The following is a 12675-nucleotide window of genomic DNA, read 5'->3' on the forward strand; positions in this document are numbered from 1 at the left end:
ATTTTAAGGTAGATAAGACATTTCACAGAATTCAAAATACTGCTCCTACAATTTGAGTGTTTGGCCACAAGGTGTCAGTGGTGTGTCATAGTTTTATAGTACCAGAAGCCTAGAAGAGATTGGGATTTAAGCTCCCTCTGCTTTTTAATGCACATTCATACTTATGTTTTTTTTAACTTAGAATTTATTAATAGAATAGTTAAGTACAAGCAATTGTAAAGCAGACTGTTTGAAGTCCTTTATATCAAACTTTAAGGAAGTAAACATTTAAAAAATATTTCTTTATATTTGAATTGTTAGTCTTTTCCATTTTGATCTTAAACTTGGTTTTGAAAGAGAGGGTGGATTAGACTTTTTCTGCTAACAGTTTATATAAAAATGAATCTCCTGGCTTTCTTTTTTTTGCTTTTCTCTTTTTTTTTTTTTTTTTTTTTTTTGAGATGGAGTTTCGCTCTTGTCGCTCAGGCTGGAGTGCAATGGTGCGATCTCGGCTCACTGTAACCTCCGCCCCCCAGGTTCAAGGGATTCTCCTGCCTCAGCCTCCTGAGTAGCTGGGATTACAGGCGCCCACCACCACGCCCAACTAGTATTTGTAATTTTAGTAGAGACAGGGTTTCACCATGTTGGTCAGTCTGGTCTCGAACTCTGACCTCAGGTGACCCACCCGCCTCAGACTCCCAAAGTGCTGGGATTACAGGTGTGAGCCACCGTGCCCAGCCTGTCCCTGGTTTTCTTACTTCTGTAGGCCTCAGGTATGTTTAGTTGGATTACTTACAATTTTTAAAAAATTTGCATTCACTCATTTAGTCCTCAGAGGCCCAGGAAAATTTAAGAATTTGTCATGACTATTTGCCTGCTGTGGTAGTTCTTGCAGGGGTAGTTTTTAAAACCAGATTTAAAGGTATAGACCTGGAAAATCTTAAACAGTGAAACGGCATCTCCCTTCCCCGTGGTTGTTGGCACATCTAATAATTCTTGAGATTTATTATGTTGTAAGCAACCATTTAACCATTTAACCAACCATTAAATCATTTAATCTGTAGGGAAAGATCTGTTTCCTGTAAATCTGGTTGTCTTGATATTCTTCTCCTTAATCTTTTAACATTTGTTTGGTAAAGAATATGCTTGTATGGACATAGTAAACTTGGAAGCCTAAGCAGCATGAATTACCACCTATTTAGCAACATTTGTTTATTTATTGATATATGTTGATTGTGAGGAAAAGAGAAATGAAATAAGATTGTCTTCAAGGGGTTTTCAGTTTAATATTTCATATGTACAGATAACGTAACACAAAGTCATGCCCCGTGCCACATGAGGGGCACTGATAAAATGCTCTTGGAGTTTAGAAAAAAGAATTTTCCGTTGATAAAATGCTCTTGGAGTTTAGAAAAAAGAATTTTCCTTTGACAGGGATGGAGTGGAATGAGAGATGACTTTAGAGAAGTGGCATTACGTCCTGAAAAGAAAAGTGCTAAGAGAGAAGCAGAAGTACTAAAGAAAATGGGAAAATAGGAGAAGGAGGTTAGAGAGGAGGGGACTAGGCATTAGTTTTGAGTATTTAAGGTACTTGTTTAGAATTTGAAATGGAGATATTAAGCAGGCAGATGGAAACCTAGGCTTGGATTTTGTACTGGAGCTGGGCTTGTAGACACAGATAAGCGATCAGTTAGAAGTAGTGATCAAAACTGTTGAACTACATGAACTTGTCAGGCTAGAGCAGAGAAGTCCAAAGACAGTCATTGAGACCAGCATCAGTTAATGGATGGGGGAAGAAAAAATGTGAGTCCAAGAGATAAAAGATGAGGAAGAAAAAAATCAGCTTACTAAAAGATTAATGTGATGCCAGGGGGTGGGGAGAGGGGAGATGGGAATCACTACTAATGGGTATGTGGTTTCTTTTTGAAGTGATAAAAAATATTCTGGGGCTGGGCGCAGTGGCTCATGCCTGTAATCCCAGCACTTTGGGAGGCCGAGGGGGATGGATCATGAGGTCAGGAGATTGAGACCATCCTGGCCAACATGGTGAAACCCCATCTCCACTAAATATACAAAAAAATTAGCTGGGAATGGTGATGTGCACCTGTTGTCCCAGCTACTCAGGAGGCTGAGACAGGAGAATCGTTTGAACACGGGAGGCAGAGGTTCCAGTGAGCCAAGATTGCACTAGTGCACTCCAGCTTGGGCTACAGAGTGAGACTCCGTCTCAAAAAAAAAAAAAAACAAAAGCTCTGGAATTAGTGGTGATGTTTGCACAACCTTGTGAATATAATTAAAACCACAAAATTGTACACTTAAAAATGATGGGCTGGGTGTGTTGCCTCATACCTGTAATTCCAGCACTTTGGGAGGCTGAGGCAGGCAGATTGCTTGAGCCCGGGAGTTTGGGACCAACCTGAGCAACATGGCGAAATCCCATCTCTACAAAAAATAACAAAAATGAGCTGGGCATGGTCGTGCATGTTTGTAGTCCTCACTATTTGGGAGGCTGAGGTGAGAGGATCACCTGAGCCTGGGGAGGTCAAGGCTGTACTCCAGCCTGGGCGACACAGTGAGACCCTGTCTCCAAAAAAACAATGGTGAAATTTATGGTATGCTAATTGTATCTCAGTTTTTTAAAAAAATAAATGTAACAAGAGGCTTAATAATTGATCTTATATACAAGTGAAACAGGCTTAAATATGGAGATGAGAGCCAGAAGAAAACTTTTAATCCTGTAAAATAGGTCCCAGTTTGTTTTTTAAAAAATAAACGACATTTGTACTTTCTGGTGAGGTAGTTCCTAGATTTATGGAGAGATCCTCAAAAGGATAGTTGATGAAAATAATTTTGTTATGAGACCCTTTCTGGACTTTTTCTGATGAGTCAGAACTTAGCATTTGTTGGGGAGAATAAATGATTAAATCTGTCTACGTATCACATTTTATTTAATCATGTCTACCCATTGTATTATTCTCCAATTACAACAATAAAAATTTTAATAGCACTTTATAATTTTCAAGGTGCTTTTCTGTGTGTATAAAGAGGTATATAAAAATATATAGGGGTAGGTATTTATTAATAATGTTAATTGTATATTGGTTGAGAATTAGTTAAATAATGGAGGTTTTGTTTTTTACCCTGGATAAAACACTTCAGCTTTGGGTAAGTTTTATATGTAAGTGTAATGGTTTTTGCAACCTTAGAATATAAAAAAATACAAAAAATTTTGCAAATCAGATTTATTTATTGCTGATATACTGTTTTTCACTGTTACTTGTGAAGACTGAAAATACTAATCATGTTTACCCCACTCTAAAATTAACACCTTGGTAAAGAACCAGCATAGTTCACCTCTATATGTCATGAATTCAACAGCCTAACCCTGAAGCCTCATATCCCATACTGGCTAACAGACAGTGGGGGCAGATCAGTTTCTGCAGCAAAGCAGGGCATGTGGGTCCTCTGACTGTCTGGGTACTTGAGGTGGGGAGGGGAGTGAATTCAGTCTTCTGTTCAGGCTAATGTTTATTCACACCACTGGGCCTTTTTTTTTCCCCCGGGATATTGCAACTATTGCATTACATGGGTTGGGTTCAAAATTGTTCCTACCTAGAAAATAGCTACAACTGAATGGAGAAGCCTGATAATTCTCATTGAATGCTTCTCTCTACAGGAATTGACAGAAGAAGGACTGCCTTTTCTCATACTCTTTCACATGAAAGAAGATACAGAAAGTTTAGAAATATTCCAGAATGAAGTAGCTCGGCAATTAATAAGTGAAAAAGGTAGACAGATTAAGGTGTTTATTTTCATCATTTCTTTCTCTCTTTTTTTTTTTTCCCCTTTCATCATCTCCCCTCCCATTACTGTCAAATCACATAAACATATTTGGGTTAAAAACTTATTTTAACACATTCAAATGTGATGGTAAGGAGGCATTAGTAGAGAGATAATATGAGGTAGTGTTTTTTTGTTTGTTTGTTTTCTAACCATTACTATTTTGGAGAGAAAAATCAAAGTGCATGAAAAGCAGGGTCATGAATGAGCACTAGTTCTGGGCACTTTCCTTCATTGCTTGTGTGACCCCTTTTCCAATGGACATTCCCAGAGATGTTGCTGAGAGAGCTTACACAGTCTGATTAACATTTATTAAAATGAAAGAAAGTTGAGTAGTTGTCTGTGGATTTCTCCAAAGCATTTAATGGAATTTGAGGTGTCACCAGCTTTTCCTCTGTAGTTAGGGAAGAAAGTCAAACAAAATAAACTGAAGGTACTCTATAGAGCTGCCCATTTTAGTCACATACTATCTTGCAGGTTGAATTCGACTAAAAATCAACCAGTATGATTGGAATAGGCTGGAATGAAAATGGTCCCATGAGAATGGCTCATATATCAACTTGAACTTCCTGCCTAGAACCTGATAATCTGCAAAGTAAATGATTGCCCATTTAAGGAAAGTAAAAAATTCATTATAGCCTTCAAATTTGCGCTAAGTCAATATGATTTCTAAAGAAGTTATACTCTGTGCCCTAAGAACTAAAAGCCTACCTATTTTAAGTGTTAGATATTTAGGTTTTAGTTTTTCTGATCTATATTACTCTTAAGAATGTTGGGTGCTTTTTTTTTAGTATGTCACTTTTTGTGAGCTTGCAATCTTACAAAAATATTTTCAAGAAAATTTGAATTTACCTCTCAAAATTCTTTTTTCTTAAAGGTACAATAAACTTTTTACATGCCGATTGTGACAAATTTAGACATCCTCTTCTGCACATACAGAAAACTCCAGCAGATTGTCCTGTAATCGCTATTGACAGCTTTAGGCATATGTATGTGTTTGGAGACTTCAAAGATGTATTGTGAGTATTCATTTTGTTTTTTAAAAATTACTGATATGTTTTTCAAAAATGAACTGAAAATAGTTGTTTGAATATTTTAAATAATCCTATGTTGGAACAGTAAGACTTTGTTAACTGGATGGGAGAGGTTTGGGTGACTGCTGCTTTTTTTCACTATAGAGTGTGGTATAATTATGAACATTATGATATGGCCTTGTAGAAATACCAACATTAAGTGATTAGAATTGATAATGAATGCTTGGATGATTAGTGATTAATGCTTGGGAATCAATCTCTCAAAGAAAATTTTTGTCTTGTGAGAAATTAGCTCTTCATTGAGTTTGGTCTTTACCAAGCACATTGAGAAAAATAGCTTATAACCTTAGGCCAGGGTAAAGGAAATTGGTAATATTGCTGTTCATTCGTGACTGCACATAGCAAGAACATTAGTAGTATTTATGAATCTTGCTATTACTAGGCGTTTCTAATGGCATATAGCTATGAACTGTTCCAAGAATAGGTAAGCTTTCTGACTCAATTCTCAGATATTTATAGTATTAATATATGTACAAGCCTTGTAGCTACTACAGATACTGAATTTTTATCAGCTTTGTGAGGTGTTAAATACAGTGGTTAAAAATGTAGATGTTTCTTATACGAAAAGTTTAAGCAATACAGGTATTCAAATTAGACATTTTATTTTGAAAATTCATTTAAATGCCATTTTTATCTCAAAAGATTAAATTACACAGAGGATGATTTGTAGTCCTATGGCAGAATGAATTACCCCACTGAGTTCTAAATATTTCAGTGGAGATGTGGTTGTTTGGTAGAAGATTCCCAATCCTAAAATTACCTAGGAAGCCTAGATTTGAGTCCAGCCTTGGGAAAGTCACTTACCTCCTCTGTTCTTGTTTCTTCGTATATAAAAAATGGTTAATGATACCACCTACCTAATGGGATTATTATAAAAACTAATGAGAAATAATGATTATGTTATAAACCATAAAGTAGTGAGAAATCTTAGTTGTTCTTACTTTATCTATGCTCAGAAAGATACCATTCAAGCTATCAATTCATTAAATATTTTGCTATCTCTTCTGTATGACAGACATTGTGCTAAGAACCAAGGGTTTTTACTGAGACTGGGTCCCTGCCCTCAAATAATTCATAACCAAGTAGAGGAAAGGGACAACCAGGTTAACAGGCAATTGTGTTTTATTAAGGGATAAGTGCTCTGACAGAGATCAACAGAGTAGTACCTGATCCAGGATTTCTGGCGATATTGATGCCCAAGGTAGGTATAAAGTTTTGTAGAAGTTTATCCCGACGTGAGAAGGAGATGGGGCTTAGAGAAAGGTGACATTGGCAAGAACAAGTTCAAGGGCTGTTGGTGAATATAAATGGAAAGGTGAATGCTGAGGGATGAGGTCAAGAGAACTAACACATGAAAGTCCTTACATGCTGTGTTAAGGAATTTTGACTTTATCCTGAAAACCATGAAGAGCCAATGAAAGGTTTTAATCAGGGAGTGACATAATCAGATTGTTTTTTAAAGATTACTCTGGCTGCAATTTGGAAAATAGATTAGAGGGGGTCAAAATAAAATCTAGGAGACTGTTCAGTAATCTAGTCAAGAGTTGATTATGAAAGTTAATCTCAATGGACATCAGCAAGATGACAGAAAAGGACTTTCCATGTTCGTCTCCACACAGAAACATCAAGTTGAACATACATCCATGCAGAAAAATACCTTCACAAGAGCTAAGGAAACCAGGTCAGAGATAATAGTACCTGAGAGTAGTAAAGAAATGATGCATTGAAGAGGCTAAAAAGGACAGTTTTATGCTACTTGCACCACCCCTCCCCCAACCCCAGGCAGCACAGTATGGAGAGAGATACCCTTCATGTGGGGAAAGGAGAAGGAAGTTAGCACTGAACTTTTCCTCAGACCCTAACACTTGGCTTGTCCTGGTAAAACCCAGTGCCAGAAAGGCTTCTGTGGCCCCAGACTCCAGGCTGGTACCCATGGACTGAGCATTTAGTCCCACCCTGGTGCCAGGCGAGATCTCCAAGCCCCAGGCTGGATTCCAAAGCTGCAGGCCCGAGGCCTGCCCAGCAGACTCAGTCTCTGGACCTATTCCAGCACCAGGCCAAACCCAGTGGCTTCAGGCTCCAGACCAGCTGCCCATAGCCCTGATCATGAGGCTAGCACTCACAGACCCAGGGTTCAGGCTTATCCTAGTAGACTCCAGTGATGGACCAGCCTCCATGGACCCAAGTTCTAGGACTACACTTGTGGATCCAGGTTTCAGACTGGCCCCTAAAGCCCCAGGACCCAGGCTAGACTTTGCAGACCTGACCCCCAGGCCAGCACCTGCACACTCAGCCACCAGGCCAACACAAGTGGACCCAGGCTCTAGCCAGACTCCTAAGCCCTAGGCTTTCAGCCAGCCTCAGTGGCTTCAGATACCAGGCCAGCAACCATGATCCTACACTCCAGACAAGCTGCCATAGATCGTGATTCCACACCTGCCCCAGCACTAGGTCAGCTGCAGGTTCCAAGGACCCAAGATCTAGGTTTGCTCCAGTAGACAGAGAGTCCAAGTTCACCCTAGTAGGCCCTGGTTCTAGGCCAGTCTCCATGGACGGAAGCTCCAGGACTACCTCTGCAGACCCAGGCTCCAGGCCAGCCCCTGTGGACTCTTGACCCAGGCCCACTCCCACAGACTCAGCCTATCCCAGTGGACCCAGGCACCAGGCTCATCCCAGTGCCTGGCTGGCCCCTGCAGACTCAGGCTCAAGGCCTACCCCAGTGCCAGGTCAGCTCTAGTGGACCCAGGCTTCAGACCCACCCTCTTAGATGCAGGCCCATTCCACAGAACCAGACAACAGGTCCACTCCTGTGGACCCAAGTTTCAGGCTTAACTCCATGGACCCAGGCACCAAGCTCACCCACCTGCTGACCCAGGCACCAGGCCAGCCAGTGTGAAGACTCTTATGAGCAAGCCAACCTATGGACCATACCAGGCAGCTGGACTAGAATCCCTGAATTGACTGACTAGTGAAGGGCTTTCCCAGACAAAGCCAGTCAAAGACTAGAGTAAGTCTCTACATCTTCAAATGCCCAGACATCAATGTAAGGCAACAAGAAATGAAAAACCAAGGAGACATAAACATAACATCACCAAAAGAGCACAATAATCTCCCAGAAGCTGACCCAAAGAAATGGAGATGTATGAACTGCCTGACAAAGAATTCAAAATAATTGTTTTAAAAAGTAACATCCATGAACTTCAAGAAAATACTGAGAAACAATTCAATGAAATCAGGAAAGCAAGTTACCAAAATGAGAAGTTTACCAGAGAGATTGAAATTATATATTTCTTAAAAATTAAACAAATTCTAGAGCTGAAAAACACAATGAATGAAAAGAAAATGTAATAGCATCACCAACAGAATTGAACAATTAGAAGAAAGAATTTAAACCTGAATATACAGGTTATTTGAAAACATACAGAAGAAAAAAAGAATGAAGAAAGTTTATGGAATTAATGGGACAGCACCAAAAGAGTAAATATTCACGTTATAGGAGTAAATGAAGGAGAAAGGAGAAATAAAGAGGTAGAAAGCTTATTTAAAATAAAAAAAGCTTTGCAAATCTGAGGAAAGTTATAAGTATCTAGGTACAGGAAAGTCAAAGAACTCCAATCAGATTTAGTCCAAAGACTACACCAACACGTAAACTGTTGAAAATCAGGGACACAGGGAAGATTGTGAAAGCAGCAAGAGAAGATTCTGAAAGCAGCAAGAGAAGAGCAAATAACATATAAAGGGGAGTTCCAGTACAGCTAGCAGCAGTTTTCTCATCAGAATCCTTATAGACCAGGAGAGAGTGGGATGATATGTTCAAAGTCTTTAAGGAAGAAAACTGCCAACCAGCAATAGTATATTAATACCTGGCAAAGCTGTCCTTCAGAAATGAGAGCTAAAGACTTTCCCAGATGAACAAAAGCTGAGGGAGTTCATTACCATCAGACCTGTCTTAAAAAGAATGCTAAAAGGGAGTTCTTCAGGTTGAAAGAAAAGGACAGTAAGTACTAACATGAAAACATGAAAGTATAAAACTCACTGGTGAAAGTAAGTATACAGTCAAATTCAGAATAATTCTGTAATGGTGGTATATAAATCACTTATAGCTTTGGTATGAAGGATAAAAGACAGAACTATTAAAATAATAATAGCTACAATAATTTTAGGGATACACAATATAAAAAGATGTAAATTATGACACCAGAAATTTAAAATGTGAGGAGGGTAGAGTAAAAGTGTAGTTTTTTTTTTTTATGTGAATAAAGTTTTTATCAGCTTAAAATAGCCTGTTATGAGCATAGGACATAGTGAAGAAATGTACAAAATAAAATAAAAATTTTAAAAACCCTATTATAATTATATTTTATGTAAATCTCATGGTAACCCCAAAGCAAAAAACTTTAGTAAATACACGAAAGATAAAAATTAAGGAATAAAGCCTACCACTAGAGAAAATCACCTAATCACAAAGGAAGACAAGAAGAGAGGAAGAAAGCAACAAAGGATCTACAAAACAACCAGTGAACAATTAACAAAATGGCAGTAGTCTTTACCCATCAATAATTATTTTGAATGTAAATGTCTTAAATTCTCCAGTCAAAAGACAGAGACTGGCTGAATGGATAAAAAGCCAATACCCAACTATAAACTGCCTACAAGAGATTCGCTTCACCTATAAGAGACACAGGTAGACTAAAAGTGAAGGGAGGTAAACAGATATTCGGGACATATGGAAACCAAAAGAGGGCAGGGTAGCTATAATTATATAACATTTAAGTAAAAAACTGTAAAGCAAGGTCATTATGTAAATATAAAGAGATCAATTCAGCAAGAGGATATAATAATTACAAATATATCTGCATGCAACATTGGAACACCAAAATATATAAAGAAAATATTAATAGATCTGAAAGGAGACTATAATACAGTAATAGTAGGGGACTTCAATACGCTACTTTTTCAGCAAGGGCCACATCATCCAGACAGAAAAATAGGGAAATTTTGGACTTAAATAGTTTTAGCTCAAAGGGACCTAACAGACTTATATAGAACATTCTATTCAACTGAAGCAAGATACACATTCTTCTCAAGTGCCCATGGAACATTCTTCAGGATAGATCATATGTTAGGCCACAAACAAGTCTTACCAAATTTAAGAAGATTAAAATTGTATCAAATATCTTTTCTGACCACAATGGTATGAAGCTAGAAATCAATAACTGGGAGTAAATTGGAAAATTCACAAATACCTAGAAATCAAACATGTTACTGAACAACCAATGGAGCAAAGAAGAATTTAAAAGGGAAATTTTAAATTATCTTTTAAAAAATGGAAATGGAAATACAACATACCAAACAAAACTTATGGGAAGCAGCAAAAATAGTTTTAGGAAGGAAGTTTTATAGCAAGAAACAACTACATCAGAAAACAAGAAAGATCTCAACCTAACATTACATCTCAAGGAACTAGAAAAAGAACAAACTAAGCCCAAATTTAGTAGAAGGAAGAAAATAATAAAGATCAGAAGAAATAAATGAAATTGAGATTAGAAAAACAATAGAAAAGAGCAACAAAACTATAGCTGGTTTTTTAAAAAGATAAAATTTTAAAACTTTTAGCTAGAATTAAAGAGAGAAGTCTCAAAAAATAAGAAATGAAAGAGGAGACATTACAACTGATACCACAGAAATACAAAAGAATAAGAGGCTACTATGAATAATTATGTCAACAAATTAATAACGTAGAAGAAAACACTAGGCACATACAATCTACCAAGGTGGAATCATGAAACAGAAAATCTAAACAGACCAATAGCAACCAATAACAAATAAGAGATTGAATCAGTAATGAAAAGTCTACCATCAAAGAAAAGCCCAGGACCTGATGACCATTCTTTCTAAAACTACCAAAAAATTGAAGAAGGGAGAAAGTTTTTTTTTTTTTTTTGATACAGGATCTTGCTTTATCACTCAGGCTGGCGTGCAGTGGAGCAATCATAACTCACTGCAGCCTCAAATTCCTGGGCTCAAGTAATCCCACCTCAAGCCTCCCGAGTAGGTGGGACTACAGGCATGTGCCACCATGCCCACCTAATTTTTTTTTTACTTTTTATAGAGATGGATTCTTGCTGTTTTCCAGGCTGGTTTCAAGCTCCTGGCCTGGCCTGAAGTGATCCTCCCACTTACGGCCTTCCAAAGCACTGGGATTAGAGACATGAGCCACTGCACCGGCCTGGGAGAACACTCTTAAACACATTTAAAGTCAGACTAGGACACTACAAGAAAAGAAAATTACAGGGTAATATCCTTGATGAACATAGATGCAAAAGTCCTCAACAAAATCCTAACAAACTAGAGACCCTGGTTATGGTCAATTGATTTTTGACAAAGGTGCAAAAAAGGTGCACTTTTCCCAGCACCAAAAAGAGAGAGAAAAGAGAGTCTCTTCAATAAATGGTGCTGGAAAAAGCGGGGGGAAACTGGATATCTACATGCAGAAGAATGAAATTAGACCCTCATCTCGCCCCGTATACAAATATCATCTCAAAATAGATTAAAGACATTAACATAAGATCTGAAATTTTAAGAGTACTGAAGAAAACAGGGAAAGCTTCATGACATTAGTGTGGGCCACAAATTTTTGGATATGACCCCAAAAGCACAGGCAATAAAAGCAAAAATAGAAAAATTGGATTACGTCAAACTAAAAAGTTTCTGCACAGTGAAGGAAATCTACAAAGTGAAAAAAACAACCTACAGAATGGAAAAAAGGATTTGCAAACCATACATCTGATGAGGGGTTAATACTTAAAATATATAAAGAATCCAAACAAATCAATAGTAAGAAAACAACCTGATTGAAAATGGGTAAGGCATCTGAATAAACATTTCTCAAAATAAGACACACAAGCGGCCAATAGGTATATGAAAAAGTGCTCAACATCACTAATCATCAAAGATATTAGAATGGTGTCTTTGACAACCCATGGAGTGGGAGAAAATCTTCACAATCTATACGTCTGACAAAGGACTAACATCCAGAATCAACAATGAACTTAAATCAGTAAGAAAAAAACAAATAATCTCATCAAAAAGTGGGCTAAGGACATGAATAGACAATTCTCAAAAGATACACAAATGGCCAACAAACATATGAAAAAATGATCAACATCGAGAGGACGGCCCTGAGCGGAGGGGGAGGGGCGGGGGACGGGGTGGGGGGGCGGAGCCCTGGCCTCCCAGTGCGGTACACTGTGCCTCAGGTGCGCTGTGTCCACGCCCCACCGCTGTGGGAACGGCCGTGCGCTCCCCGCAGGCGGTCATCCGCCTCCTGCCCCGGGCCTCACCAAGGAGCAGCTGCGCCTGCTGCCCACGCACGACTACTTCCAGTTCTTTGCCGCCGACCTGAGATCCAGAATATAAAAACTTTTTAGAAACCTACTGTGTGGAGGAAGAGAAGACCAGTGCCAACCCTGAGACTGCTGGGGGAGATGGAGGCGAAGACAAGAGAGCTCATTGCTAGAAGAACTACACCTATTTTGGAATATATTAAAAATAGAAAATTAGAAAAGCAGAGAATTCGAGAAGAGAAGCGAGAAGAACGGAGGAGGAGAGAGAAAAGAAACGTTTGCGGGAAGAGGAAAAAAGAAAAGAGATGCAAAAAAAATGAGATAAACCGAAGAAAATTGCAGAGAAGTAAGGATTAAGGTCACACAGCAGCAGTGACAAAGAGCACAGGGATGTGGAGAGATCTCAAGAAAAAGAA

At 38.4% G+C, this 12675-nt stretch overlaps 1 protein-coding gene across 1 annotated transcript in view; it reads left to right on the forward strand.

The window, feature by feature from the left end:
• ERP44 (endoplasmic reticulum protein 44) overlaps window positions 1-12675 on the forward strand; it is a 119674-nt gene that overhangs the window by 90915 nt on the left and 16084 nt on the right. Inside the window, exons 9-10 of the mRNA XM_003820636.4 lie at window positions 3656-3767; window positions 4697-4838. Coding sequence (XP_003820684.1) covers window positions 3656-3767; window positions 4697-4838 — 254 coding nt within the window. The remainder of the gene's footprint in view (window positions 1-3655; window positions 3768-4696; window positions 4839-12675) is intronic.

Source organism: Pan paniscus, chromosome 11 (genome assembly GCF_029289425.2).
Source record: "Pan paniscus chromosome 11, NHGRI_mPanPan1-v2.0_pri, whole genome shotgun sequence".
NCBI lineage: Eukaryota > Metazoa > Chordata > Mammalia > Primates > Hominidae > Pan > Pan paniscus.